The 23,595-nt window shown below is 55.9% G+C and overlaps 9 protein-coding genes across 9 annotated transcripts; 4 read left to right on the top strand and 5 right to left on the bottom strand.

Annotated features, from left to right (window-relative positions):
* Positions 1-796: 796 nt before the first annotated feature.
* Positions 797-1,749, bottom strand: LOC103536413 (scale keratin). Its single transcript, XM_030464954.1, has 3 exons — positions 1,535-1,749; positions 1,054-1,178; positions 797-972 (listed from the first exon to the last, which is right to left on the bottom strand). The coding sequence occupies exons 1-3, from the start codon at positions 1,747-1,749 to the stop codon at positions 797-799; spliced, it is 516 nt and encodes a 171-aa protein (XP_030320814.1).
* Positions 1,750-5,082: 3,333 nt separating this feature from the next.
* LOC115599635 (scale keratin-like) lies at positions 5,083-6,036 on the top strand. The gene is made up of 3 exons (XM_030464955.1): positions 5,083-5,320; positions 5,474-5,779; positions 5,861-6,036. Exons 1-3 carry the CDS (start codon positions 5,083-5,085, stop codon positions 6,034-6,036), a joined length of 720 nt encoding a protein of 239 aa, XP_030320815.1.
* A 1,180-nt stretch (positions 6,037-7,216) lies between these two features.
* On the bottom strand, positions 7,217-7,584 carry LOC103536398 (scale keratin). The gene is given in 2 exon segments (XM_008502556.2): positions 7,217-7,374; positions 7,377-7,584. Coding segments are annotated over 2 exon segments (363 nt in total). The 5' UTR covers positions 7,582-7,584.
* Positions 7,585-11,786: 4,202 nt separating this feature from the next.
* LOC115599651 (scale keratin-like) lies at positions 11,787-12,617 on the bottom strand. The gene is given in 3 exon segments (XM_030465049.1): positions 11,787-12,014; positions 12,016-12,172; positions 12,550-12,617. Coding segments are annotated over 2 exon segments (366 nt in total). The 5' UTR covers positions 12,154-12,172; positions 12,550-12,617.
* Positions 12,618-13,707: 1,090 nt separating this feature from the next.
* On the top strand, positions 13,708-14,079 carry LOC115599653 (scale keratin-like). Its single transcript, XM_030465051.1, has one exon. It carries the CDS (start codon positions 13,714-13,716, stop codon positions 14,077-14,079), a length of 366 nt encoding a protein of 121 aa, XP_030320911.1. The 5' UTR covers positions 13,708-13,713.
* A 2,195-nt stretch (positions 14,080-16,274) lies between these two features.
* Positions 16,275-17,920, bottom strand: LOC115599636 (scale keratin-like). Its single transcript, XM_030464956.1, is given in 4 exon segments — positions 16,275-16,543; positions 16,546-16,658; positions 17,040-17,242; positions 17,894-17,920. Coding segments are annotated over 4 exon segments (612 nt in total).
* A 272-nt stretch (positions 17,921-18,192) lies between these two features.
* On the top strand, positions 18,193-18,564 carry LOC115599652 (scale keratin-like). Its single transcript, XM_030465050.1, has one exon. The coding sequence runs from the start codon at positions 18,199-18,201 to the stop codon at positions 18,562-18,564; it is 366 nt and encodes a 121-aa protein (XP_030320910.1). The 5' UTR covers positions 18,193-18,198.
* A 2,214-nt stretch (positions 18,565-20,778) lies between these two features.
* On the bottom strand, positions 20,779-21,148 carry LOC115599637 (scale keratin-like). Its single transcript, XM_030464957.1, is given in 3 exon segments — positions 20,779-20,897; positions 20,900-21,100; positions 21,103-21,148. Coding segments are annotated over 3 exon segments (360 nt in total). The 5' UTR covers positions 21,143-21,148.
* A 1,079-nt stretch (positions 21,149-22,227) lies between these two features.
* LOC115599670 (scale keratin-like) lies at positions 22,228-23,058 on the top strand. The gene is made up of 2 exons (XM_030465158.1): positions 22,228-22,295; positions 22,674-23,058. The coding sequence occupies exon 2, from the start codon at positions 22,693-22,695 to the stop codon at positions 23,056-23,058; it is 366 nt and encodes a 121-aa protein (XP_030321018.1). The 5' UTR covers positions 22,228-22,295; positions 22,674-22,692.
* Positions 23,059-23,595: the final 537 nt, after the last annotated feature.

Here is a 23,595-nt window from a genome sequence, read left to right on the forward strand (position 1 = left end):
CCACTTCTTAGATTTTGAAAGAGATATTTCCCTTAACAAAGAATGGCAGTAAATATCAAGAAGAATGCTTAAAAATCAACAAATTAATCAAGTTTTATTCTTCCTTTTTGGGTTTACTAGGTTAGGAACGCTGCAATTAGGTGGTAATTGGTTGCTAAATTATGTGGTGATTTGGGGACCGCTGGGGTGTCACCAGAAATCCTCAGAGCAATAACAATTAGGCTGCTCATTCTGAACGTTGAGGAAGATAATGACTGCTAAATTGCTAAAAAAACATTCATTACCATAATGCTGCTGAAGTTGTAAGAATCCTAATTAAACTTTCGTTCCCCCCTTTTAACACAAGATTGAAGAGGGCAGATGGTTTGATAAGTTAACTCGGCACAACAGGGAGTTTTACTAGCAGAGGTGGCTAAAGGATGACAGAAAACCAGAGAGGCTCTTGTGCAACACAACGGGGTTTTAATGTGTAAGAGAAGCAGAACAGGCAGTTACAGCAAATCAAGGCCATACAAGTGGAAACACATGATGCAGGTATCGGATTTTGATTCCAATGTCCCTGCCCAGGACCCAGGGGACAGGCGAGGTGGTGGACAGATGCAGGGGATGCCAAGGCTCAGGCCTGCAGTCAGGGTGGCACAGGGCAAGGGGTTGCTGGGCACAGGCAGCCTCCTTCTGTCCCCATGCCAGGCCAGCTGATGCGTGCTGCTGCTCCCCAGGACTCGTGTTCCATGGCCTCATGCTGTGGTTCTTGCTTCAGGGCTGTTGCTGGTTCTGGGCATCATGCTGGAGAGCTTTAGAAAGCCCCACAGCTCCCACGGCGGGACCTGCTCCACCTCTGGACACCAGGGAGGAAATACCCCGTGCCATAGGAGGAGAAGCCAGAGTTGTAAGACCTCCCACAACTGCCAAAGCCACCAAGCCCCTGTTGGCCACCATAACCCAGGGAGCCCTCATAGCCATCTCCATAACCTGAGGAACAGCCATACCCAAGTGAGCCCCCAGAACCTCCTGAGCCTCCCAAGCCAGAGGAGCCCCCATAGCCCCCCAGACCAAAGGAGCTTCCATAGCCAGAGGAGCCCCCCAGCCCCAGGGAGCCCCCATAGCCTCCCAAACCTGAGGAGTTCCCATAGCCCCTGAAGCCCCTATAGCCAGAGGAGCCCCCATAGCCCCCAGACCAAAGGAGCTTCCATAGCCACAGGAGCCCCCCAGACCCAGGGAGCTTCCATAGCCTCCCAAACCAAAGGAGTTCCCATAGCCCCGGGAGCCCCCATAGCCGGAGGAGGACCCCAAGCCCAAGGAGCTCCCATAGCCAGAGTAGCCCCCAGAGCCCCCCAAGCCCAGGGAGCCCCCATAGCCTCCCAAACCAAAGGAGCCCCCAGAGCCCCTGAAGCCCCTATAGCCAGAGGAGCCCCCCAAGCCCAGGGAGCCCCCATAGCCCCTCAAACCAGAGGAGCCCCAAAAGCCCCGTGACCCCCCAGAGCCCCCCAAGCCCAAGGAACCCCCGTAGCCCTGGGAGCTTCGGGAACTGAAGGAATTCCCCAGCGAGGCTGGGCCTGATGATCCCACAATGCTCTCCTGAGGAAAAGAGCTGAGGATGGTGCCAGGGAATGTCACCACAGCTGGTGGGGGGAAGATGAGAGCTGTGGAGTCGGGGCATTGCTGCACACAGGGCTCGTTGTGGCTCTCGGCAATTGGCTGAGGGCAGCTCACCCCGGAGGGTCTGAGAGGCTCGTTGTAGCAAGACATCTTTCTTCTGATGGCTGGGAGTCTGAAATGCACAAAAATTAGCATATCTGTGATGGAGAACTTATTTTACCTGAGCTGGGATTTCTGTGCTGTCCTCTTAAATCACATTCTAGAGTCTGTTTATTGTCAATATACCCTGGATGTTGTGCATAGATACAGACATCTGGTGTCACCGATCGTAAATCCCACCCTTCATATTGCTTTTTTTTTTTTTTTTTTTTTTTTTTTAAGAATAAATGGGAAGAGTGATTGAAAAGAGAAGGTAATGAGAAGAGGAAGTAAAGAAGTGTCAGATGTAGCTCTCTGTTTCTGTAGTTCAATATTGCTTCTCCAATATTGCTCATATTTCAAACATGAATATTTGCCTTTATGGGGCAAATACTATGGTTTTAATCACTCTGATATTTCTTAATTTTATGATGACAGAAGATCCTATATCGGAACTAATATGCCTGGGAAATGGTTATTCTAAGTAGCACAGTAAAACCTTTTTTCCTAAGGATAACACCTTCTGATGCCCATAGTTCTCTAACCTACCAATCCGAAGCATCACACAGAACTTAACACCAAAAGAATAAAGCTTGACAGGACAGAGGTTGAGCCAAATCATACTTACCCTTTCCACCGAGGACAAGATGACAGAAGATGTGGATAGAGAGGCTAGGAGTGAGAGAGCTTTTATACATTTCTCAAACTGTTTACAGATATGAAACACCCTTTGTGCCTCAGGTCCTACACGGTATCAAAACAGCATCCGGATTGGAGGCTTTCAATTTTGCTAGTTTTGCCCAACCACTCCCCTTCTTTACAAACAGGTGTGATATAATGTCAAGACCAACTTGTGGGCATTGGTCTGGTGACTGACAAGATCTTTCAGGCACCTAATACCCATGATCATAATCGGGGCATCTGCTGGTTTTAGGGTAGAGGAGTAAGGATCAATTAAAGTTATCAGTCTTTTAAGCACAGTGAACTTGAAAGTGAAGTGAACACCACAAAAACATTTGCAAACTGGATAAAAAGAAGAGAATTTCAGGTACCTACCTATGTTTCAGAAACATGTTTTTTTAACATCTATATTTGGAGGTCAAATAGCATTAATCACTCATGAATTATAAGGTTAATTCCATTGCTACATTTACTGCTGCCTTTGGAATCTCATTGAGGCAATGACACTTCAGCAATATTTCAAATGCACACAGGAATAATAAGCAGCTGTATAGACACCCACTACAAATTCATATTTGATGTGTTGTACCATTGTTATACACAGTCACGCAACTATTGACATGTAATCCTTGTGCAAGAGCACCAGTTCTTGTGCTTTGTGTCATAAGGTGCAGCTCTATGCACAAGAGAGGGAGTCATTCAGATGTGGAAGCAAATGATCTGGAGGGGCCAAGAGCAGAGATTTTAGGACACTGGTTTGAGACCCCTTGTTTTTCTGAACGTGAACAGAAAGCCAATTAAACCTGAAAATTCAGGTAATTTTTCATGGGGCTCTCTCACCACCACCAGAATTCAGGGCAATAGACATTTCAGGCATTTTAGCAAAACAGTGGCTCTTAAAGGGGTATGAAGCCACTATATGTAGTCCATGGTATGGACATGTCATGATCTCCCCCCAAATATTAATTGTTAGTAAAATAAAGAACAGGATATGATGAATGAAAACCAAATAATTGCAAGAATTGAAGTTATAAATCACAGTCTGGTTGGGGAATCAAAAGGAGCAACTTTGATTGGCATATTTTTAAGTGATGCTGTTTCATAACAAGGGAGCTCCTAAATCCTGCCCTTCTTTATTTTATATGATAATAGAAATTGCAGGCACTAAGTATTAAGGAGTATTTGTGAAACGGCTTAAAGTCATTATCTTCCAGGTGCCTCAAATTATCATGAGTAAATTCTGATGACACTTCAAAGGCAAAACTATCTTACAATTTACAGACAATTTAGAGCCTATCTTTTGCAATACTATAAAATTAGAAAACAACAGATTTAACACCAAGTTATCCCATTAAAATATATCCTTTTAGCACTATTTTAATCATTTCCCTCCTTTTCTTACATGGTCATTACTTCAGAGGAGGTGAAAAAGGAAATTAGAATTGTTTTTAAATGTACTTCTAACTGAACTTCCAGAAATGGAGATTTCAACTGAAAATCTGACATATTTGGTATTAGCTTTAGACAGAGACTCTGTCAACAGTTCTGGATCTATCAGTAAAGCCTTTCCTGCCTCTTTGGAGGTGTCACTTAGCCCAGCCATCCCCTGTGATCCTAGCATCATCTGAATTGTCTCAGAAGACTTGAGGCAAGGATGCTGGGAGTAGTTTCAGTGGCCTTATGATAGCTCTGCTGGCATTGTATTTAATATTAATAAAATGCAACTAATGTGATGTGCTGTTCTGGCTTTCAATTGTTGACTCTATGGCAATCCTTCACCTGCGAGTTCCCCAAATCCCCTAAAATGACAATCATAGATAACTGATTGTCATCAGCAGTTGTATCACACCCACACTAACATTTGGGAGGGACAGTGCTGAGGTGGCAAAATTAAAGCTCCTACTATCAGGTTTGTTTTGTAACAACTTTGGACCAAAGGCACAAAGGGTGGCTTGAAGAAGCATATAAAAGTTCCTGTCACCCACAGCCTTTCCATCCACTTCTCTTGTCTCAGTCTCTGCAGTGAACAAGGTAAGTGTGGTGCTACTTGTTCTTTCTGCTACTATTAGCTTGTACTTTGACATTTTTTTTCTGTCATGGAGGTGATTCCTGAGTGTGTTTGTACAGACTTCTATCCTTTATTCTCTTCTGAAAATGTGTCTTCGTCTAGATGCTGCAGCAGGAATCACAGTCTTAGTATATGAAGCAGGACTTTTAGTTACAAAAATGCTTGAGGTGACTTCCATATCATAAAGTCTGAATTAATACATGTTGTGTTTTGGTTTGGTTTGGTTTTATTGGTTATTTGTTTGTTTTGTTTTGTTTTTCTTTAACTCTTAGTGAGTGTATCCTTAGTAGTCCAAGTTGCTAGAGACAGAGATCTGTAAGCTGAATTTGTCCATCACTGTATTTCTGTTTCACATCAAATTATCACCTAGCTGATTATAATGAATTGAAAGAAAGGTTGACTTGATACAAGAATGAGTTCTATTTGTTAGCAGGTACAAATCTATCTGTTTCCCTGTTAACTTCTGTTATTTCAGACACAGATCGATTATTGAATAATCTTGGTTGATCTCGTCCTAGCCTAGCTCTGGCAGTTTTTAATTTATTTTGAAACTTCTCAATGCTGTGCATTTCAGACTCCCAGCCATCAGAAGAAAGATGTCTTGCTACAACGAGCCTCTCAGACCCTCCGGGGTGAGCTGCCCTCAGCCAATTGCCGAGAGCCACAACGAGCCCTGTGTGCAGCAATGCCCCGACTCCACAGCTCTCATCTTCCCCCCACCAGCTGTGGTGACATTCCCTGGCACCATCCTCAGCTCTTTTCCTCAGGAGAGCATTGTGGGATCATCAGGCCCAGCCTCGCTGGGGAATTCCTTCAGTTCCCGAAGCTCCCAGGGCTACGGGGGTTCCTTGGGCTTGGGGGGCTCTGGGGGGTCACGGGGCTTTTGGGGCTCCTCTGGTTTGAGGGGCTATGGGGGCTCCCTGGGCTTGGGGGGCTCCTCTGGCTATAGGGGCTTCAGGGGCTCTGGGGGCTCCTTTGGTTTGGGAGGCTATGGGGGCTCCCTGGGCTTGGGGGGCTCTGGGGGCTACTCTGGCTATGGGAGCTCCTTGGGCTTGGGGTCCTCCTCTGGCTATGGGGGCTCCCGGGGCTATGGGAACTCCTTTGGTTTGGGAGGCTATGGAAGCTCCCTGGGTCTGGGGGGCTCCTGTGGCTATGGAAGCTCCTTTGGTCTGGGGGGCTATGGGGGCTCCTCTGGCTATAGGGGCTTCAGGGGCTATGGGAACTCCTCAGGTTTGGGAGGCTATGGGGGCTCCCTGGGGCTGGGGGGCTCCTCTGGCTATGGAAGCTCCTTTGGTCTGGGGGGCTATGGGGGCTCCTCTGGCTTGGGAGGCTCAGGAGGTTCTGAGGGCTCACTTGGGTATGGCTGTTCCTCAGGTTATGGAGATGGCTATGAGGGCTCCCTGGGTTATGGTGGCCAACAGGGGCTTGGTGGCTTTGGCAGTTGTGGGAGGTCTTACAACTCTGGCTTCTCCTCCTATGGCACGGGGTATTTCCTCCCTGGTGTCCAGAGGTGGAGCAGGTCCCGCCGTGGGAGCTGTGGGGCTTTCTAAAGCTCTCCAGCATGATGCCCAGAACCAGCAACAGCCCTGAAGCAAGGACCACGGCATGAGGCCATGGAACACGAGTCCTGGGGAGCAGCAGCACGCATCAGCTGGCCTGGCATGGGGACAGGAGGAGGCTGCCTGTGCCCAGCAACCCCTTGCCCTGTGCCACCCTGACTGCAGGCCTGAGCCTTGGCATCCCCTGCATCCCTCCACCACCTCGCCTGTCCCCTGGGTCCTGGGCAGGGACATTGGAATCAAATCCGATACCTGCATCATGTGTTTCCAGTTGTATGGCCTTGATTTGCTGTAACTGCCTGTTCTGCTTCTCTTACACATTAAAACCCCATCATGTTGCACAAGAGCCTCTCTGGTTTTCTGTCATTCCTCTTCTTCTAGCAATACAAGCAAAACCCATACAAACAAATAAACAAACAAACCCCCCCCCCAAAAAAAACCAAAACAAAACAATGAACAAAAGCCCCACAGTATCCAATGGTACCAAGGGTATATCCCATGAAAGGTTAGGGGTGGGATTGCTAAAGGGATTAAGAGCCTTTGTCTACTGGAGGGGGAAATGTGATACGAAAAGCTGTAATTCACAGCATAGAAAAGAAAGTGACACTTAAAAGGGCAGGTGGTGGTGTGAGGGATTGTAGAAACCTGATCATTTTATGCAGCAGAACTTTAAAAAGAATGAAAGCTCCTTAGTCAAAAATCCCCACTTTAAATGAATGCAGATGATAAATCTGTATAAATGATGATGATAAATGCAGATGATAAATCCCTCCCACACAATTACCAGGCACCCAGGTCATCCCGAGCGGGGACAAGGAGGGAGGGAGACAGGACTTGGATGCAGGAAATCTTTATTGTGCCCAGAGGGGCAGGAGGCATTGTCAGAGAGATGGTGCTGGGTCAGACCCAGAGAGGCTGCTTGTCATGTGCTGCGGCTGGCAGAGGGATCTTCTCCAGAGCATCGTCTCTCCCTCCGCACGTCCCCTCGGTGCAGGGAAGGGTGGAGGGTGTGCGTTGGCACTGGCAGCTGCCCAGGCGTTGGCTGTGGCTGCCTAGCACTCCTCAGTGCCCTGTGCCTGCCAGCTCAGACCGGCATGGGTGCTGCTGGCTTTGACACTGCTGGAATTGGCATTTGGGCCGAGGAGAGCACCTGGGCTTCTGGGGGCTGGACCTAGCAGCTCCCACAGGTGTCCCAGATCTTCTTGCTGTAGCGGGGCAGGACGTAAGGGCTGGGGGCGGGAGAAGCGTAGGGTCTGCCAAAGGTGCAGAGGCCCCCCGAGGCCTGGGTGGCCCCGGCGCCGTAGAGGCCCCCCAGCCCCAGGGAGCCCCAAAGGCGGGTGCTCCGGAGGAGCCCACCACGGCTTGCTGGGGGAAGGAGCTGAGGATGGGGCCGGGGAAGGTGACGACGACTGGGGGCGGCTGGATGAAGGCCGAGGAGTCGGGGCACTGGCGGGCGCACAGCTCGTTGCAGCTCTCAGCGATGGGCTGGGGGACGGCAACGCTGGTCTTTGGTGGGCACAGGTCGTAGCAAGACATCTCTGTGGGACTGCAGATCAGTTTGCAGCAGAAAAAAAGACAAGAGGCAGAAGATCTAGGAAATAAATTTCAAAATGCTGATATGAGTGAAATTGCTATGTTGTCCTTCCTATGCTATATGTTCTATCTGTGCCCTTGATCAACTTATTCAGATAATGTTCATCAACTTAATCCAAAGTTTCTGAATATATGAAGTCCAGACCAAGAATGACCATACCCTGCAGAACATATTTTTCTTTTGTCTCAGATGGGCCAGTTTACATTTCCTGCAAACTCACCCTCTGAAAGACAAGGTCCTAAGTCTCATCCACCACATAGTTCTACATCATTTTAAGTAGCCCTAAGTAAGATGTGGTTTTCCTTGTAATAAAGAAAGTTATTTCTCTCAGAATGTCAGTGTACACAGCCTAGAAGGTGGTCATCTTATACATTTAGCTTAAATTTGAAAAAATAACATTAAAAAAGTTGTCTGAAATAACATTTCTGATCAGCTTCTAATCAGCTCAAGAACACTCCAAGTTGTTTCTGAGTTTTTATACTCACATCCAGTCTCTCAAGTTCTGCATTTACTCTGCTCTCACCAAGAGTAGCTACAGACAGAAATGACCTAAAGCTGCTCAGAATCTGAGCATACCTATAGGAATCTCCTACATCTGCTCTGATATAGGTTCTGATTGTGTATATAGAAAGAAATGAAAAAAATCATGCTCACCAAAGCTCAGCAAGGTAAATAAGCCAGCAGAAATGTCTGGATGAACTCAGGGACTGGACTTTATATACATTTTTTCAGCACTCACTTGGTGCTGAGGGTTGCATTTGGCTGCCTAATAGAAATTGTTTAAAGTTTTGAATGATGAAAGTTTTGTGTTTATTGTGGTTATGATTATATTCAGATTCTCATATCATGTGATGTATGTGTTACACCATCTTGATTTCTTTAATCTTGGGTCTTAATTGGCTCGTGTAATTCCTAGCATCATTAGAGTGACCTCACTGGAATAATCATGTGCATTGAGCTGACTCTACATGTTACTTCTCACCTTACAAAGCTGTCATAATCCTATCTGCTCAGAGATTTTGTAAGACTTATCTTTGGCTGACATGGACACTTTTCCTTTAAATGTACCTGGTACAATATTTGGAGTACTTTAATTATCTGAAGACTATTCAGGAATTTGTCTTTTCCATGTTAACCTGAGTAGAACTAAGATGGTATTCAAGTGGTCATGAATACCAGCTAAGATCATCCCCAACAGCTTTCCATTTGTGATGACAACCCAATGCTAAGTAAAAATAATTTTGGTTTACTGTAAGAGTTTTAGTGGAAACTGAAATTCAGTTTTAACCCTTTATAACTGGTTCTGCTGCCCATGGTTCTGCTGACAGTGATTTTGAGCTAGGAAGTGAAAGTAATCACCATCCAGAAGTGTCTGAAGTCCCACCCCTGACCATGAGACATCAAAAGAAGTCTGCAGAAAAATCCAAGTTTTTTTTAAGATCTTGTGGTTATTAACTCTTGCCAAATACATTCTGGAACTTGATAAAAATGTACTTTGTAATGATTTCACAAACACTCATTAGTTGTTGTTCAACCCAGCTAATGTTTGGTGTTAATGGATGAAATTATGTGAGTGATTTAGATGCTTCAGTGTTACACAATCACATTTACTTTAATGTACAGGAAACAAAGTAATGTGTGCCATTATTTTAATTAAATCCTGATTTGTGCTATTGGAAGTCATGGGTTAGTGATGCAGCTTTTCTTTCACTAAAAAAATCCTTTCAAATCCCCTTTTCCCTCTAAGATGTCACGTTTGCTGTATATATGGTGAAAATATGCTGTTATTTCAAACTATACTTTAAAAAAACCCTGCATATATTTGTAATTATTTACCCCTTTTCTGTTTTGTTCTAGGGGAGAGTCAGTATTTTTCTTCAAGCTTCTAGGGTTTTGCCCATGTTCAAGGCATTTTACAAATCCTTCTAATTGCCATCCTAGAAAAGATCCCCCAAAAGAGCTGGAATATCTGGTCTTAATTCCTGGGCAATGCTGAAGTGAAGTATTTCTTGCTGTGATACAGCTTCATTCTGATATTTTCCTTTGCTCTTCAGGTGACAGAATTGTGTTTAGATGGTTTTGTTTTGTTTTTTGTTTTGCTATGTTTTGGTTTTGGTTTTTTTTTCAGTGTTTAGGGTTTTTTGGGGTTTTGTTGGGGCTTTTTTGTTTTGTTCTGTGGGGGGGTTTTTTGTTTGCTTTTTTTGTTTGTTTTTTTGGTTGGTTGGTTGGTTGGGGTTTTTTGAATGTGTTGTTGCAGTTCGGGAAGAATTGCGGCTGAGGAAGAAAGTGGAAGAAGGAGATAAGTGACTGTTTCCCTAGGAAAAACTGTCCTGCCTTTATTCATTGCAGGAGAAGACAGAAAGCACTACCCAGGTGTAAAAAAAGAATGACTGCAATCCACATCTCTTCTGTGCCTATATTTACGTTTTTCAACCAAGTGTGCAAGTCAGAGCAAGTTAGGGCCCATGACTCTGTCTCAGGGCAATCAACCCTCTCAACATCAAAGTCCTCTCTTTGCTCTCTCCACTTGATAAAACAACTTCATATTTAATAGCACTGTGATTCAAATGCTCTCCGACTTAGCAAATCTTTTTGGGGAGTTCCCGTGGGAAAAAAAAAGTGTACATTGCAGATTTACTCCAGCCTCTTAGGACAAAAGATACCAAAGCACTTTAGAAACACTGACTAATGACTTGTGCAGGTTGTTTTGTTGTTCTAATATGACTTGCATGTCCCAGTGCTGACTAATAGCATCAATCTAAACAGGGAGACACTGTCAGCCAGATCACTGCCCTGATCAGGCTGTGTTTCGGAGCTGCTGGGCTTGGCCACTTCTGTCTCTGCCCTACTTTCCCTTTTGTGTCATCCAGAGTCATCTGCTCCTCTCTGCAGTGTCTTCACTCATCTTCAACGCGAACCTGGTGATAAGAACTTGCTATTCTTTCCAGTGTCACTCTAGAATATAATGCAACCAGAAAGGGTGAAGTTGAAAAGCTGGATGTGAAAGGCATGAGATAAAAGAGTATAAAAGGTGATATTTAAAAAAAAATAAAATTTCTGGATTTTAATTGAGAAACAAGAATATTTTACTTCACTGGAGGTCTATTATTTTCTTACAAAAAACCTTTCTCTCCAAACTGCCAAGACACGGCTGTGGCAGCTGGCTCTGAGTGACCCTGCTTGAGCTGGCAGCATGACAAAATGCCCTGCAGAAGCTCTTGCCAAAGGGAGCAGGCTGTGCTTTCTGAAGGCAGGGGTGTGTGAGTGGGTGTGAGTGTGTGTGAGTGTGTCAGAGAAATGAGGAGCACCGAGTAGTAGAGCACGGGTGCTGAGAAGCAGAAAGGGAAGTAAAAGGGGAAGAGATGGGTGAAAAGGGGGGGATGGAGAAAAGGGAAAGAGCGAGAAAAGAAAGTGGAATTGGTAGAAGGAGAGGATAGGGAAGGAGAAAAGAGCAAGGGAAGTGGCCCTTCTAAAGAGCAAGGGCTCTTTTCCCTTTCCCTCTCAAGGGAAACCTTGCCGGCCTCCCGCAGAGCTGTGGAGGTACAAAGGGGCTGGGAGCATGGCACCCATCGCTCCGGATTGGCTCCAAGGCCAGGGGACGGCCCGGCTCATGGCCAGGGAGGCTGGAGGTCTGCAAAGGCCCTGCAGGGAGGGGAGCCGGCCTGCCTTCCGGCAGCGAGGGTCCCTGGAGCTCTGGTGCAGCAGCGTGTGGGGCTGGTGCTGCCAGGGCAGCGGGCTCTGCCCAAAGGCAGCTCAGCCGGGCTCTGCTGCCAGGGCTGAGAGACTGTCCCGGCCCGGCTGGCGGGGGCCAGGTGCAGGCAGGAGGGAGCCCTGCAGCCCCCGCTGGGCCGTGGAAGGACAAACGGAGAGGCAGGAGTTGGCTGCAGGACTGTTTTATTGCAGTGCAGGGGAGCAGGCAGTGGAGGAAGACAGAGAATGGGAGAGGCAGGAGGCTTGTCCCCTGGGGCTGCAAGGGGGCTGTTCCTTTCAGGCTTCTGGTATGTGGTGGCTTTTCCCGAGACAAGCAAGTGCCCTGTGGGAGGAGGGTGGAATCTTGCATGTGGGCACGGGCAGAGTGGAGAGAGGGGAAGGAGAGGAGGTGTGAGGCTGAGTCAAAGCAGGAGCTCTGGGGTTCTCGGGGCTGGACCTAGCAGGGCCCATAGGTGTCCCAGATCTTCTTGCTGTAGCGGGGCAGGACGTAAGGGCTGAGGGCGGGAGAAGCGTAGGGTCTGCCAAAGGTGCAGAGGCCCCCCGAGGCCTGGGTGGCCCCGGCGCCGTAGAGGCCCCCCAGCCCCAGGGAGCCCCCAAAGGCGGGTGCTCCGGAGGAGCCCACCACGGCTTGCTGGGGGAAGGAGCTGAGGATGGGGCCGGGGAAGGGTGACGACGACTGGGGGCGGCTGGATGAAGGCCGAGGAGTCGGGGCACTGGCGGGCGCACAGCTCGTTGCAGCTCTCAGCGATGGGCTGGGGGACGGCAACGCTGGTCTTTGGTGGGCACAGGTCGTAGCAAGACATCTTGCTTGGCGTGAGAGAGCTGAGCCTGGAAGAGATGGCCCCAAAATCAGGTGTCAAGAGGCAGGAGCTGGAGGAGGGTCCAGAGTCACCTCCTTGCCCGCACTGCCCGCCGCTTGCCCTTTGCCCAGCCAGCCCCACTGGGCGCCCTGCTCTCCACAGCCCTGCCCTCGCCCTCTCTGCACACACAGAGGCCACCCCAGCCCTCCGCGAGAGCCCTTGCAGGGCCTGGCTCCGAGCGTCATGGCCACGGGGCTCCTTCCTCCTCCAGCAGTGGCTCAGCCCACCCTGGCCGTCCCAGGATGTTGCCAACTCGCCCGCTGCCCTCAGGGCTCTCCTGCCCAGGGAGGGAGGCCCCACGCTGGCCCCTGCCACATGGAGGCACAGACCCACTGGCACCCACCTACCCTTTTCCTGAGCAGAGCGAGGCAGGAGTGGCGGATGCCAGCGCTCACCCAGGGCCGCGCTTTTATGCCGGGCTGGCGAGGCGGGGAGGAGCAGGCGGCGCAGGGGACACGTGGGGCACGGCGGGCCGAGCCCCTGCCTCCTCCCTGCCTGGCACGGGTCTCTTTTGCTGACGCCGTTGCCTCCACAGCCCCAACGCGCTCTATCAGCCCCTGCAATTAATTACCCCTTGGGTGCTTGCCAGCTGCCGCCTCATGGGCCAAATTGGCCCCGCTGTCTTTTCATTATCTCGGGCTGGAAGCGGGCACGGCCAGTGACAAAGGCTGACTGCAAGTGCCCTGCGTGCCACAGCTCTTTGCCAAGGACTTGGTCTCGGGGCGGCCACGTGCCTTCTCTAGAGAGCCCCGGGGATGACCAGGGTCCCGCTGCTGGCCTTGCAAGTGATGACGTACACCGTGTGGCCATTCCCTCCAGAGGTGCGAGGTTACGAAATGCCAAATCAAAGGCACTCCTCTCAGCACTGCCTGCTCAGCACATGCATCACTTGCCAGCCCAACGCAGCCAGCCTCCAGCTGCCTCCAGGAGCTGGCCAGCAACCCCTGCCAGTCTGGGGGCACAGGGAGCCCTCCCTCGTGCTGTTCCCCAGGTGTATAGCGCAAGGAGCACAGACCCCACCTGGGACCACGCACCACAGGCTCGTGGCAGCCCTGCCCCAGCTCCCGTGCTCCCTTGCAGGTGTCCCCGGTGCCCGGCGTCCTGGGGAGATTGCTGCTGGGCTTGAGCCCACCGGGCAGAAAGGGGAGGAAAGCAGGGAAGCGGCATGTGCTGGTGTGGCAAAGGGACGCTGACTCACGGAGGGGCAGGAGCCACACAGCCCCATGATGGTGGCTGATGGATGGCAGGAGGGAGTGCCGCCTCTGCAGATTGGCCCAGGTGGTGCTGAGCAATGCCGGGGCTGCTATAAAAGCTCTGCCTCTGCCGGGCTCTGCCATCCACTGCTCTGGCTGCCTTCTCCTCAGGGAACAGGGTAAGTCGCTGAGCGCTTCTCCTCCTTGCCCGCTGGCAGGCCACAGCACTTCTGCCTCGGGTGCTCCCCCCTGCTGCTGTCTTGCTGCAACCTCTACCCTCTTGCAGAGCACCCTCCCATCTCACGCCAAGATGTCTTGCTACGAACCGTGCCCACCAAAGACCAGCGTTGCCGTCCCCCAGCCCATCGCTGAGAGCTGCAACGAGCTGTGCGCCCGCCAGTGCCCCGACTCCTCGGCCTTCATCCAGCCGCCCCCAGTCGTCGTCACCTTCCCCGGCCCCATCCTCAGCTCCTTCCCCCAGCAAGCCGTGGTGGGCTCCTCCGGAGCACCCGCCTTTGGGGGCTCCCTGGGGCTGGGGGGCCTCTACGGCGCCGGGGCCACCCAGGCCTCGGGGGGCCTCTGCACCTTTGGCAGACCCTACGCTTCTCCCGCCCCCAGCCCTTACGTCCTGCCCCGCTACAGCAAGAAGATCTGGGACACCTGTGGGAGCTGCTAGGTCCAGCCCCCAGAAGCCCAGGTGCTCTCCTCGGCCCAAATGCCAATTCCAGCAGTGTCAAAGCCAGCAGCACCCATGCCGGTCTGAGCTGGCAGGCACAGGGCACTGAGGAGTGCTAGGCAGCCACAGCCAACGCCTGGGCAGCTGCCAGTGCCAACGCACACCCTCCACCCTTCCCTGCACCGAGGGGACGTGCGGAGGGAGAGACGATGCTCTGGAGAAGATCCCTCTGCCAGCCGCAGCACGTGACAAGCAGCCTCTCTGGGTCTGACCCAGCACCATCTCTCTGACAATGCCTCCTGCCCCTCTGGGCACAATAAAGATTTCCTGCATCCAAGTCCTGTCTCCCTCCCTCCTTGTCCCCGCTCGGGATGACCTGGGTGCCTGACAGGTGTGGTCTTGAGGTGCCTGGAGGAAGTGAGAGTGGGTGCTGTTGGGAGAGGGAGGCTGCAGGCACGGGAGCCAGAGCCTTTGGGTGGGCTTGCACCCAAAGGAGCTGGGGAAAGGGCAGAAGGCAGAGAGCAGGACAGGCGCTGGCAGTACACCTTTGCCTGCCCTTCTCAGCCCAACAGTGGCACCAGTTCCGCCAGCTCCCTCAGCTCCACAGCAGCACGGCAGCATCTCCAGGCCAGGTCCCTGCACAGGAGGATGGAGCAGAGCCAGCGTTGAAGCCCGTGCCTGGGAAATGCCAATGGGTGACTGGAGAGCAGCTTGTCAGCAAAGGCCCTGGCAGTGCCAGGGGATACCAAGGTGAGCATCACCTGCCAACGTGCCTTGGGCCAAAGGTGCCCAGGGCTGCCCTGGGCTGCATGCGGAAGAGCGTGTCTGGAGGGTGGAAGGAGGGCATCCTTGCCTTCCACACGGCCCTGCTGAGGCCAGCCCACCATTGCTGTGTCCCCTGCCAGGCTCCCCAGCACAGGAGAGCCGCGGGGCTCCAGCAAAGAGCCACATGCAGCTGCTGGGAGAGCGGGGAGCCTGTGTCCTCTGATGCAAGCCTGATGCAGCTGGGACTACTGCTGCTGCTGGTGCCCAGGAGGCTCAGGGGGCTCTCATCGATGAGCACACAGCCCTGACGTTAAGGTGTAATGAGGTTGGAGCCAGGCTCCTTTCAGAGGGCTCCAGTGGCACGACCAGAGGCAAAAGGCACCAGCTGAAACACAGGAGGCTCTGCCTCCAAACTGCCAAGACACGGCTGTGGCAGCTGGCTCTGGGTGACCCTGCTTGAGCTGGCAGCATGACAAAATGCCCTGCAGAAGCTCTTGCCAAAGGGAGCAGGCTGTGCTTTCTGAAGGCAGGGGTGTGTGAGTGGGTGTGAGTGTGTGCGAGTGTGTGTGAGTGTGTCAGAGAAATGAGGAGCACCGAGTAGTAGAGCACGGGTGCTGAGAAGCAGAAAGGGAAGTAAAAGGGGAAGAGATGGGTGAAAAGGGGGGGATGGAGAAAAGGGAAAGAGCGAGAAAAGAAAGTGGAATTGGTAGAAGGAGAGGATAGGGAAGGAGAAAAGAGCAAGGGAAGTGGCCCTTCTAAAGAGCAAGGGCTCTTTTCCCTTTCCCTCTCAAGGGAAACCTTGCCGGCCTCCCGCAGAGCTGTGGAGGTACAAAGGGGCTGGGAGCATGGCACCCATCGCTCCGGATTGGCTCCAAGGCCAGGGGACGGCCCGGCTCATGGCCAGGGAGGCTGGAGGTCTGCAAAGGCCCTGCAGGGAGGGGAGCCGCCTGCCTTCCGGCAGCGAGGGTCCCTGGAGCTCTGGTGCAGCAGCGTGTGGGGCTGGTGCTGCCAGGGCAGCGGGCTCTGCCCAAAGGCAGCTCAGCCGGGCTCTGCTGCCAGGGCTGAGAGACTGTCCCGGCCCGGCTGGCGGGGGCCAGGTGCAGGCAGAGGGAGCCCTGCAGCCCCCGCTGGGCCGTGGAAGGACAAACGGAGAGGCAGGAGTTGGCTGCAGGACTGTTTTATTGCAGTGCAGGGGAGCAGGCAGTGGAGGAAGACAGAGAATGGGAGAGGCAGGAGGCTTGTCCCCTGGGGCTGCAAGGGGGCTGTTCCTTCAGGCTTCTGGTATGTGGTGGCTTTTCCCGAGACAAGCAAGTGCCCTGTGGGAGGAGGGTGGAATCTTGCATGTGGGCACGGGCAGAGTGGAGAGAGGGGAAGGAGAGGAGGTGTGAGGCTGAGTCAAAGCAGGAGCTCTGGGGTTCTCGGGGCTGGACCTAGCAGGGCCCATAGGTGTCCCAGATCTTCTTGCTGTAGCGGGGCAGGACGTAAGGGCTGAGGGCGGGAGAAGCGTAGGGTCTGCCAAAGGTGCAGAGGCCCCCCGAGGCCTGGGTGGCCCCGGCGCCGTAGAGGCCCCCCAGCCCCAGGGAGCCCCCAAAGGCGGGTGCTCCGGAGGAGCCCACCACGGCTTGCTGGGGGAAGGAGCTGAGGATGGGGCCGGGGAAGGTGACGACGACTGGGGGCGGCTGGATGAAGGCCGAGGAGTCGGGCACTGGCGGGCGCACAGCTCGTTGCAGCTCTCAGCGATGGGCTGGGGGACGGCAACGCTGGTCTTTGGTGGGCACAGGTCGTAGCAAGACATCTTGCTTGGCGTGAGAGAGCTGAGCCTGGAAGAGATGGCCCCAAAATCAGGTGTCAAGAGCAGGAGCTGGAGGGAGGGTCCAGAGTCACCTCCTTGCCCGCACTGCCCGCCGCTTGCCCTTTGCCCAGCCAGCCCCACTGGGCGCCCTGCTCTCCACAGCCCTGCCCTCGCCCTCTCTGCACACACAGAGGCCACCCCAGCCCTCCGCGAGAGCCCTTGCAGGGCCTGGCTCCGAGCGTCATGGCCACGGGGCTCCTTCCTCCTCCAGCAGTGGCTCAGCCCACCCTGGCCGTCCCAGGATGTTGCCAACTCGCCCGCTGCCCTCAGGGCTCTCCTGCCCAGGGAGGGAGGCCCCACGCTGGCCCCTGCCACATGGAGGCACAGACCCACTGGCACCCACCTACCCTTTTCCTGAGCAGAGCGAGGCAGGAGTGGCGGATGCCAGTGCTCACCCAGGGCCGCGCTTTTATGCCGGGCTGGAGAGGCGGGGAGGAGCAGGCGGCGCAGGGGACACGTGGGGCACGGCGGCCGAGCCCCTGCCTCCTCCCTGCCTGGCACGGGTCTCTTTTGCTGACGCCGTTGCCTCCACAGCCCCAACGCGCTCTATCAGCCCCTGCAATTAATTACCCCTTGGGTGCTTGCCAGCTGCCGCCTCATGGGCCAAATTGGCCCCGCTGTCTTTTCATTATCTCGGGCTGGAAGCGGGCACGGCCAGTGACAAAGGCTGACTGCAAGTGCCCTGCGTGCCACAGCTCTTTGCCAAGGGCTTGGTCTCGGGGCGGCCACGTGCCTTCTCTAGAGAGCCCCGGGGATGACCAGGGTCCCGCTGCTGGCCTTGCAAGTGATGACGTACACCGTGTGGCCATTCTCTCCAGAGGTGCGAGGTTACGAAATGCCAAATCAAAGGCACTCCTCTCAGCACTGCCTGCCCAGCACATGCATCACTTGCCAGCCCAACGCAGCCGGCCTCCAGCTGCCTCCAGGAGCTGGCCAGCAACCCCTGCCAGTCTGGGGGCACAGGGAGCCCTCCCTCGTGCTGTTCCCCAGGTGTATAGCGCAAGGAGCACAGACCCCACCTGGGACCACGCACCACAGGCTCGTGGCAGCCCTGCCCCAGCTCCCGTGCTCCCTTGCAGGTGTCCCCGGTGCCCGGCGTCCTGGGGAGATTGCTGCTGGGCTTGAGCCCACCGGGCGGAAAGGGGAGGAAAGCAGGGAAGCGGCATGTGCTGGTGTGGCAAAGGGACGCTGACTCACGGAGGGGCAGGAGCCACACAGCCCCATGATGGTGGCTGACGGATGGCAGGAGGGAGTGCCGCCTCTGCAGATTGGCCCAGGTGGTGCTGAGCAATGCCGGGGCTGCTATAAAAGCTCTGCCTCTGCCGGGCTCTGCCATCCACTGCTCTGGCTGCCTTCTCCTCAGGGAACAGGGTAAGTCGCTGAGCGCTTCTCCTCCTTGCCCGCTGGCAGGCCACAGCACTTCTGCCTCGGGTGCTCCCCCCTGCTGCTGTCTTGCTGCAACCTCTACCCTCTTGCAGAGCACCCTCCCATCTCACGCCAAGATGTCTTGCTACGACCTGTGCCCACCAAAGACCAGCGTTGCCGTCCCCCAGCCCATCGCTGAGAGCTGCAACGAGCTGTGCGCCCGCCAGTGCCCCGACTCCTCGGCCTTCATCCAGCCGCCCCCAGTCGTCGTCACCTTCCCCGGCCCCATCCTCAGCTCCTTCCCCCAGCAAGCCGTGGTGGGCTCCTCCGGAGCACCCGCCTTTGGGGGCTCCCTGGGGCTGGGGGGCCTCTACGGCGCCGGGGCCACCCAGGCCTCGGGGGGCCTCTGCACCTTTGGCAGACCCTACGCTTCTCCCGCCCCCAGCCCTTACGTCCTGCCCCGCTACAGCAAGAAGATCTGGGACACCTGTGGGAGCTGCTAGGTCCAGCCCCCAGAAGCCCAGGTGCTCTCCTCGGCCCAAATGCCAATTCCAGCAGTGTCAGCCAGCAGCACCCCTGGCCGGTTGAGCTGGCAGGCAGCAGGGGCACTGAGGAGTTGTAGTCAGCCTACAGCCCAACGCCTGGGGCCAGCTGCCAGTGCCAACGCCACAACCTCCACCCTTCCCTGCACCGAGGGGAACGTGCGGAGGGAGAGACGATGCTCTGGAGAATCCCTCTGCCAGCCGCAGCACATGACCAAGCAGCCTCTCTGGGTCTGACCCAGCCAACCATCTCTCTGACATTGCCTCCTGCCCCTCTGGGCCACAATAAGATTTCCTGCATCCAAGTCCGGTTCCCTCCGCTCCCTCCTTGTCCCGCGTCGGAGATGAACCTGGGTGCCTGGCAGGTGTGGTCTTGAGGTGCCTGGAGGAAGTGAGAGTGGGTGCTGTTGGGAGAGGGAGGCTGCAGGCACGGGAGCCAGAGCCTTTGGGTGGGCTTGCACCCAAAGGAGCTGGGGAAAGGGCAGAAGGCAGAGAGCAGGACAGGCGCTGGCAGTACACCTTTGCCTGCCCTTCTCAGCCCAACAGTGGCACCAGTTCCGCCAGCTCCCTCAGCTCCACAGCAGCACGGCAGCATCTCCAGGCCAGGTCCCCTGCACAGGAGGATGGAGCAGAGCCAGCGTTGAAGCCCGTGCCTGGGAAATGCCAATGGGTGACTGGAGAGCAGCTTGTCAGCAAAGGCCCTGGCAGTGCCAGGGGATACCAAGGTGAGCATCACCTGCCAACGTGCCTTGGGCCAAAGGTGCCCAGGGCTGCCCTGGGCTGCATGCGGAAGAGCGTGTCTGGAGGGTGGAAGGAGGGCATCCTTGCCTTCCACACGGCCCTGCTGAGGCCAGCCCACCATTGCTGTGTCCCCTGCCAGGCTCCCCAGCACAGGAGAGCCGCGGGGCTCCAGCAAAGAGCCACATGCAGCTGCTGGGAGAGCGGGGAGCCTGTGTCCTCTGATGCAAGCCTGATGCAGCTGGGACTACTGCTGCTGCTGGTGCCCAGGAGGCTCAGGGGGCTCTCATCGATGAGCACACAGCCCTGACGTTAAGGTGTAATGAGGTTGGAGCCAGGCTCCTTTCAGAGGGCTCCAGGGGCACGACCAGAGGCAAAAGGCACCAGCTGAAACACAGGAGGCTCTGCCTCCAAACTGCCAAGACACGGCTGTGGCAGCTGGCTCTGGGTGACCCTGCTTGAGCTGGCAGCATGACAAAATGCCCTGCAGAAGCTCTTGCCAAAGGGAGCAGGCTGTGCTTTCTGAAGGCAGGGGTGTGTGAGTGGGTGTGAGTGTGTGCGGGTGTGTGTGAGTGTGTCAGAGAAATGAGGAGCACCGAGTAGTAGAGCACGGGTGCTGAGAAGCAGAAAGGGAAGTAAAAGGGGAAGAGATGGGTGAAAAGGGGGGATGGAGAAAAGGGAAAGAGCGAGAAAAGAAAGTGGAATTGGTAGAAGGAGAGGATAGGGAAGGAGAAAAGAGCAAGGGAAGTGGCCCTTCTAAAGAGCAAGGGCTCTTTTCCCTTTCCCTCTCAAGGGAAACCTTGCCGGCCTCCCGCAGAGCTGTGGAGGTACAAAGGGGCTGGGAGCATGGCACCCATCGCTCCGGATTGGCTCCAAGGCCAGGGGACGGCCCGGCTCATGGCCAGGGAGGCTGGAGGTCTGCAAAGGCCCTGCAGGGAGGGGAGCCGCCTGCCTTCCGGCAGCGAGGGTCCCTGGAGCTCTGGTGCAGCAGCGTGTGGGGCTGGTGCTGCCAGGGCAGCGGGCTCTGCCCAAAGGCAGCTCAGCCGGGCTCTGCTGCCAGGGCTGAGAGACTGTCCCGGCCCGGCTGGCGGGGGCCAGGTGCAGGCAGAGGGAGCCCTGCAGCCCCCGCCTGGAGCCGTGGAAGGACAAGACGGAGAGGCAGGATTGCTGCAGGAACTGTTATTGTAGAGGCAGAGTGCAAGGGTGCTGGTCAGGCAGAGGCAGTTGGAGAAGACAGGAATGGCAGAGGCCAGGAGGCTTTCCCTCCGGCCCCGCTGCAAGGGGAGGCTGTTCCTTCAGGCTCTGGAGTGGGTGGCTTTTCCGAGACAGCAAGTGCCCTGTGCCTGAGGAGGTGGAATCCGCATGTGTGGCTGGCAGAGTGGAGAAGGGCAGGATGGGATTGAGGCGATCAAAGCAGCCTGGGCTTCTGGGCTGGACCTAGCAGCTCCCACAGGTGTCCCAGATCTTCTTGCTTGTAGCGGGGCAGGACGTAAGGGCTGGGGGCGGAGAAGCGTAGGGTCTGCCAAAGGTGCAGAGGCCCCCCGAGGCCTGGGTGCCCCGGCGCCGTAGAGGCCCCCCAGCCCCAGGGAGCCCCCAAAGGCGGGTGCTCCGGAGGAGCCCACCACGGCTTGCTGGGGGAAGGAGCTGAGGATGGGGCCGGGGAAGGTGACGACGACTGGGGGCGGCTGGATGAAGGCCGAGGAGTCGGGGCACTGGCGGGCGCACAGCTCGTTGCAGCTCTCAGCGATGGGCTGGGGACGGCAACGCTGGTCTTTGGTGGGCACAGGTCGTAGCAAGACATCTTGGCGTGAGATGGGAGGGTGCTCTGCAAGAGGGTAGAGGTTGCAGCAAGACAGCAGCAGGGGGGAGCACCCGAGGCAGAAGTGCTGTGGCCTGCCAGCGGGCAAGGAGGAGAAGCGCTCAGCGACTTACCCTGTTCCCTGAGGAGAAGGCAGCCAGAGCAGTGGATGGCAGAGCCCGGCAGAGGCAGAGCTTTTATAGCAGCCCCGGCATTGCTCAGCACCACCTGGGCCAATCTGCAGAGGCGGCACTCCCTCCTGCCATCCGTCAGCCACCATCATGGGGTTGTGTGGCTCCTGCCCCTCCGTGAGTCAGCGTCCCTTTGCCACACCAGCACATGCCGCTTCCCTGCTTTCCTCCCCTTTCTGCCCGGTGGGCTCAAGCCCAGCAGCAATCTCCCCAGGACGCCGGGCACCGGGGACACCTGCAAGGGAGCACGGGAGCTGGGGCAGGGCCCAGGGTGCGTGGTCCCAGGTGGGGTCTGTGCTCCTTGCGCTATACACCTGGGGAACAGCACGAGGGAGGGCTCCCTGTGCCCCCAGACTGGCAGGGGTTGCTGGCCAGCTCCTGGAGGCAGCTGGAGGCCGGCTGCGTTGGGCTGGCAAGTGATGCATGTGCTGAGCAGGCAGTGCTGAGAGGAGTGCCTTTGATTTGGCATTTCGTAACCTCGCACCTCTGGAGAGAATGGCCACACGGTGTACGTCATCACTTGCAAGGCCAGCAGCGGGACCCTGGTCATCCCCGGGGCTCTCTAGAGAAGGCACGTGGCCGCCCCGAGACCAAGCCCTTGGCAAAGAGCTGTGGCACGCAGGGCACTTGCAGTCAGCCTTTGTCACTGGCCGTGCCCGCTTCCAGCCCGAGATAATGAAAAGACAGCGGGGCCAATTTGGCCCATGAGGCGGCAGCTGGCAAGCACCCAAGGGGTAATTAATTGCAGGGGCTGATAGAGCGCGTTGGGGCTGTGGAGGCAACGGCGTCAGCAAAAGAGACCCGTGCCAGGCAGGGAGGAGGCAGGGGCTCGGCCGCCGTGCCCCACGTGTCCCCTGCGCCGCCTGCTCCTCCCCGCCTCGCCAGCCCGGCATAAAAGCGCGGCCCTGGGTGAGCGCTGGCATCCGCCACTCCTGCCTCGCTCTGCTCAGGAAAAGGGTAGGTGGGTGCCAGTGGGTCTGTGCCTCCATGTGGCAGGGGCCAGCGTGGGGCCTCCCTCCCTGGGCAGGAGAGCCCTGAGGGCAGCGGGCGAGTTGGCAACATCCTGGGACGGCCAGGGTGGGCTGAGCCACTGCTGGAGGAGGAAGGAGCCCCGTGGCCATGACGCTCGGAGCCAGGCCCTGCAAGGGCTCTCGCGGAGGGCTGGGGTGGCCTCTGTGTGTGCAGAGAGGGCGAGGGCAGGGCTGTGGAGAGCAGGGCGCCCAGTGGGGCTGGCTGGGCAAAGGGCAAGCGGCGGGCAGTGCGGGCAAGGAGGTGACTCTGGACCCTCCCTCCAGCTCCTGCCTCTTGACACCTGATTTTGGGGCCATCTCTTCCAGGCTCAGCTCTCTCACGCCAAGCAAGATGTCTTGCTACGACCTGTGCCCACCAAAGACCAGCGTTGCCGTCCCCCAGCCCATCGCTGAGAGCTGCAACGAGCTGTGCGCCCGCCAGTGCCCCGACTCCTCGGCCTTCATCCAGCCGCCCCCAGTCGTCGTCACCTTCCCCGGCCCCATCCTCAGCTCCTTCCCCCAGCAAGCCGTGGTGGGCTCCTCCGGAGCACCCGCCTTTGGGGGCTCCCTGGGGCTGGGGGGCCTCTACGGCGCCGGGGCCACCCAGGCCTCGGGGGGCCTCTGCACCTTTGGCAGACCCTACGCTTCTCCCGCCCTCAGCCCTTACGTCCTGCCCCGCTACAGCAAGAAGATCTGGGACACCTATGGGCCCTGCTAGGTCCAGCCCCGAGAACCCCAGAGCTCCTGCTTTGACTCAGCCTCACACCTCCTCTCCTTCCCCTCTCTCCACTCTGCCCGTGCCCACATGCAAGATTCCACCCTCCTCCCACAGGGCACTTGCTTGTCTCGGGAAAAGCCACCACATACCAGAAGCCTGAAGGAACAGCCCCCTTGCAGCCCCAGGGGACAAGCCTCCTGCCTCTCCCATTCTCTGTCTTCCTCCACTGCCTGCTCCCCTGCACTGCAATAAAACAGTCCTGCAGCCAACTCCTGCCTCTCCGTTTGTCCTTCCACGGCCCAGCGGGGGCTGCAGGGCTCCCTCTGCCTGCACCTGCCCCCGCCAGCCGGGCCGGGACAGTCTCTCAGCCCTGGCAGCAGAGCCCGGCTGAGCTGCCTTTGGGCAGAGCCCGCTGCCCTGGCAGCACCAGCCCCACACGCTGCTGCACCAGAGCTCCAGGGACCCTCGCTGCCGGAAGGCAGGCGGCTCCCCTCCCTGCAGGGCCTTTGCAGACCTCCAGCCTCCCTGGCCATGAGC

The sequence above is a fragment of the Calypte anna genome, chromosome 25 (genome assembly GCF_003957555.1).
Source record: "Calypte anna isolate BGI_N300 chromosome 25, bCalAnn1_v1.p, whole genome shotgun sequence".
Lineage (NCBI taxonomy): Eukaryota > Metazoa > Chordata > Aves > Apodiformes > Trochilidae > Calypte > Calypte anna.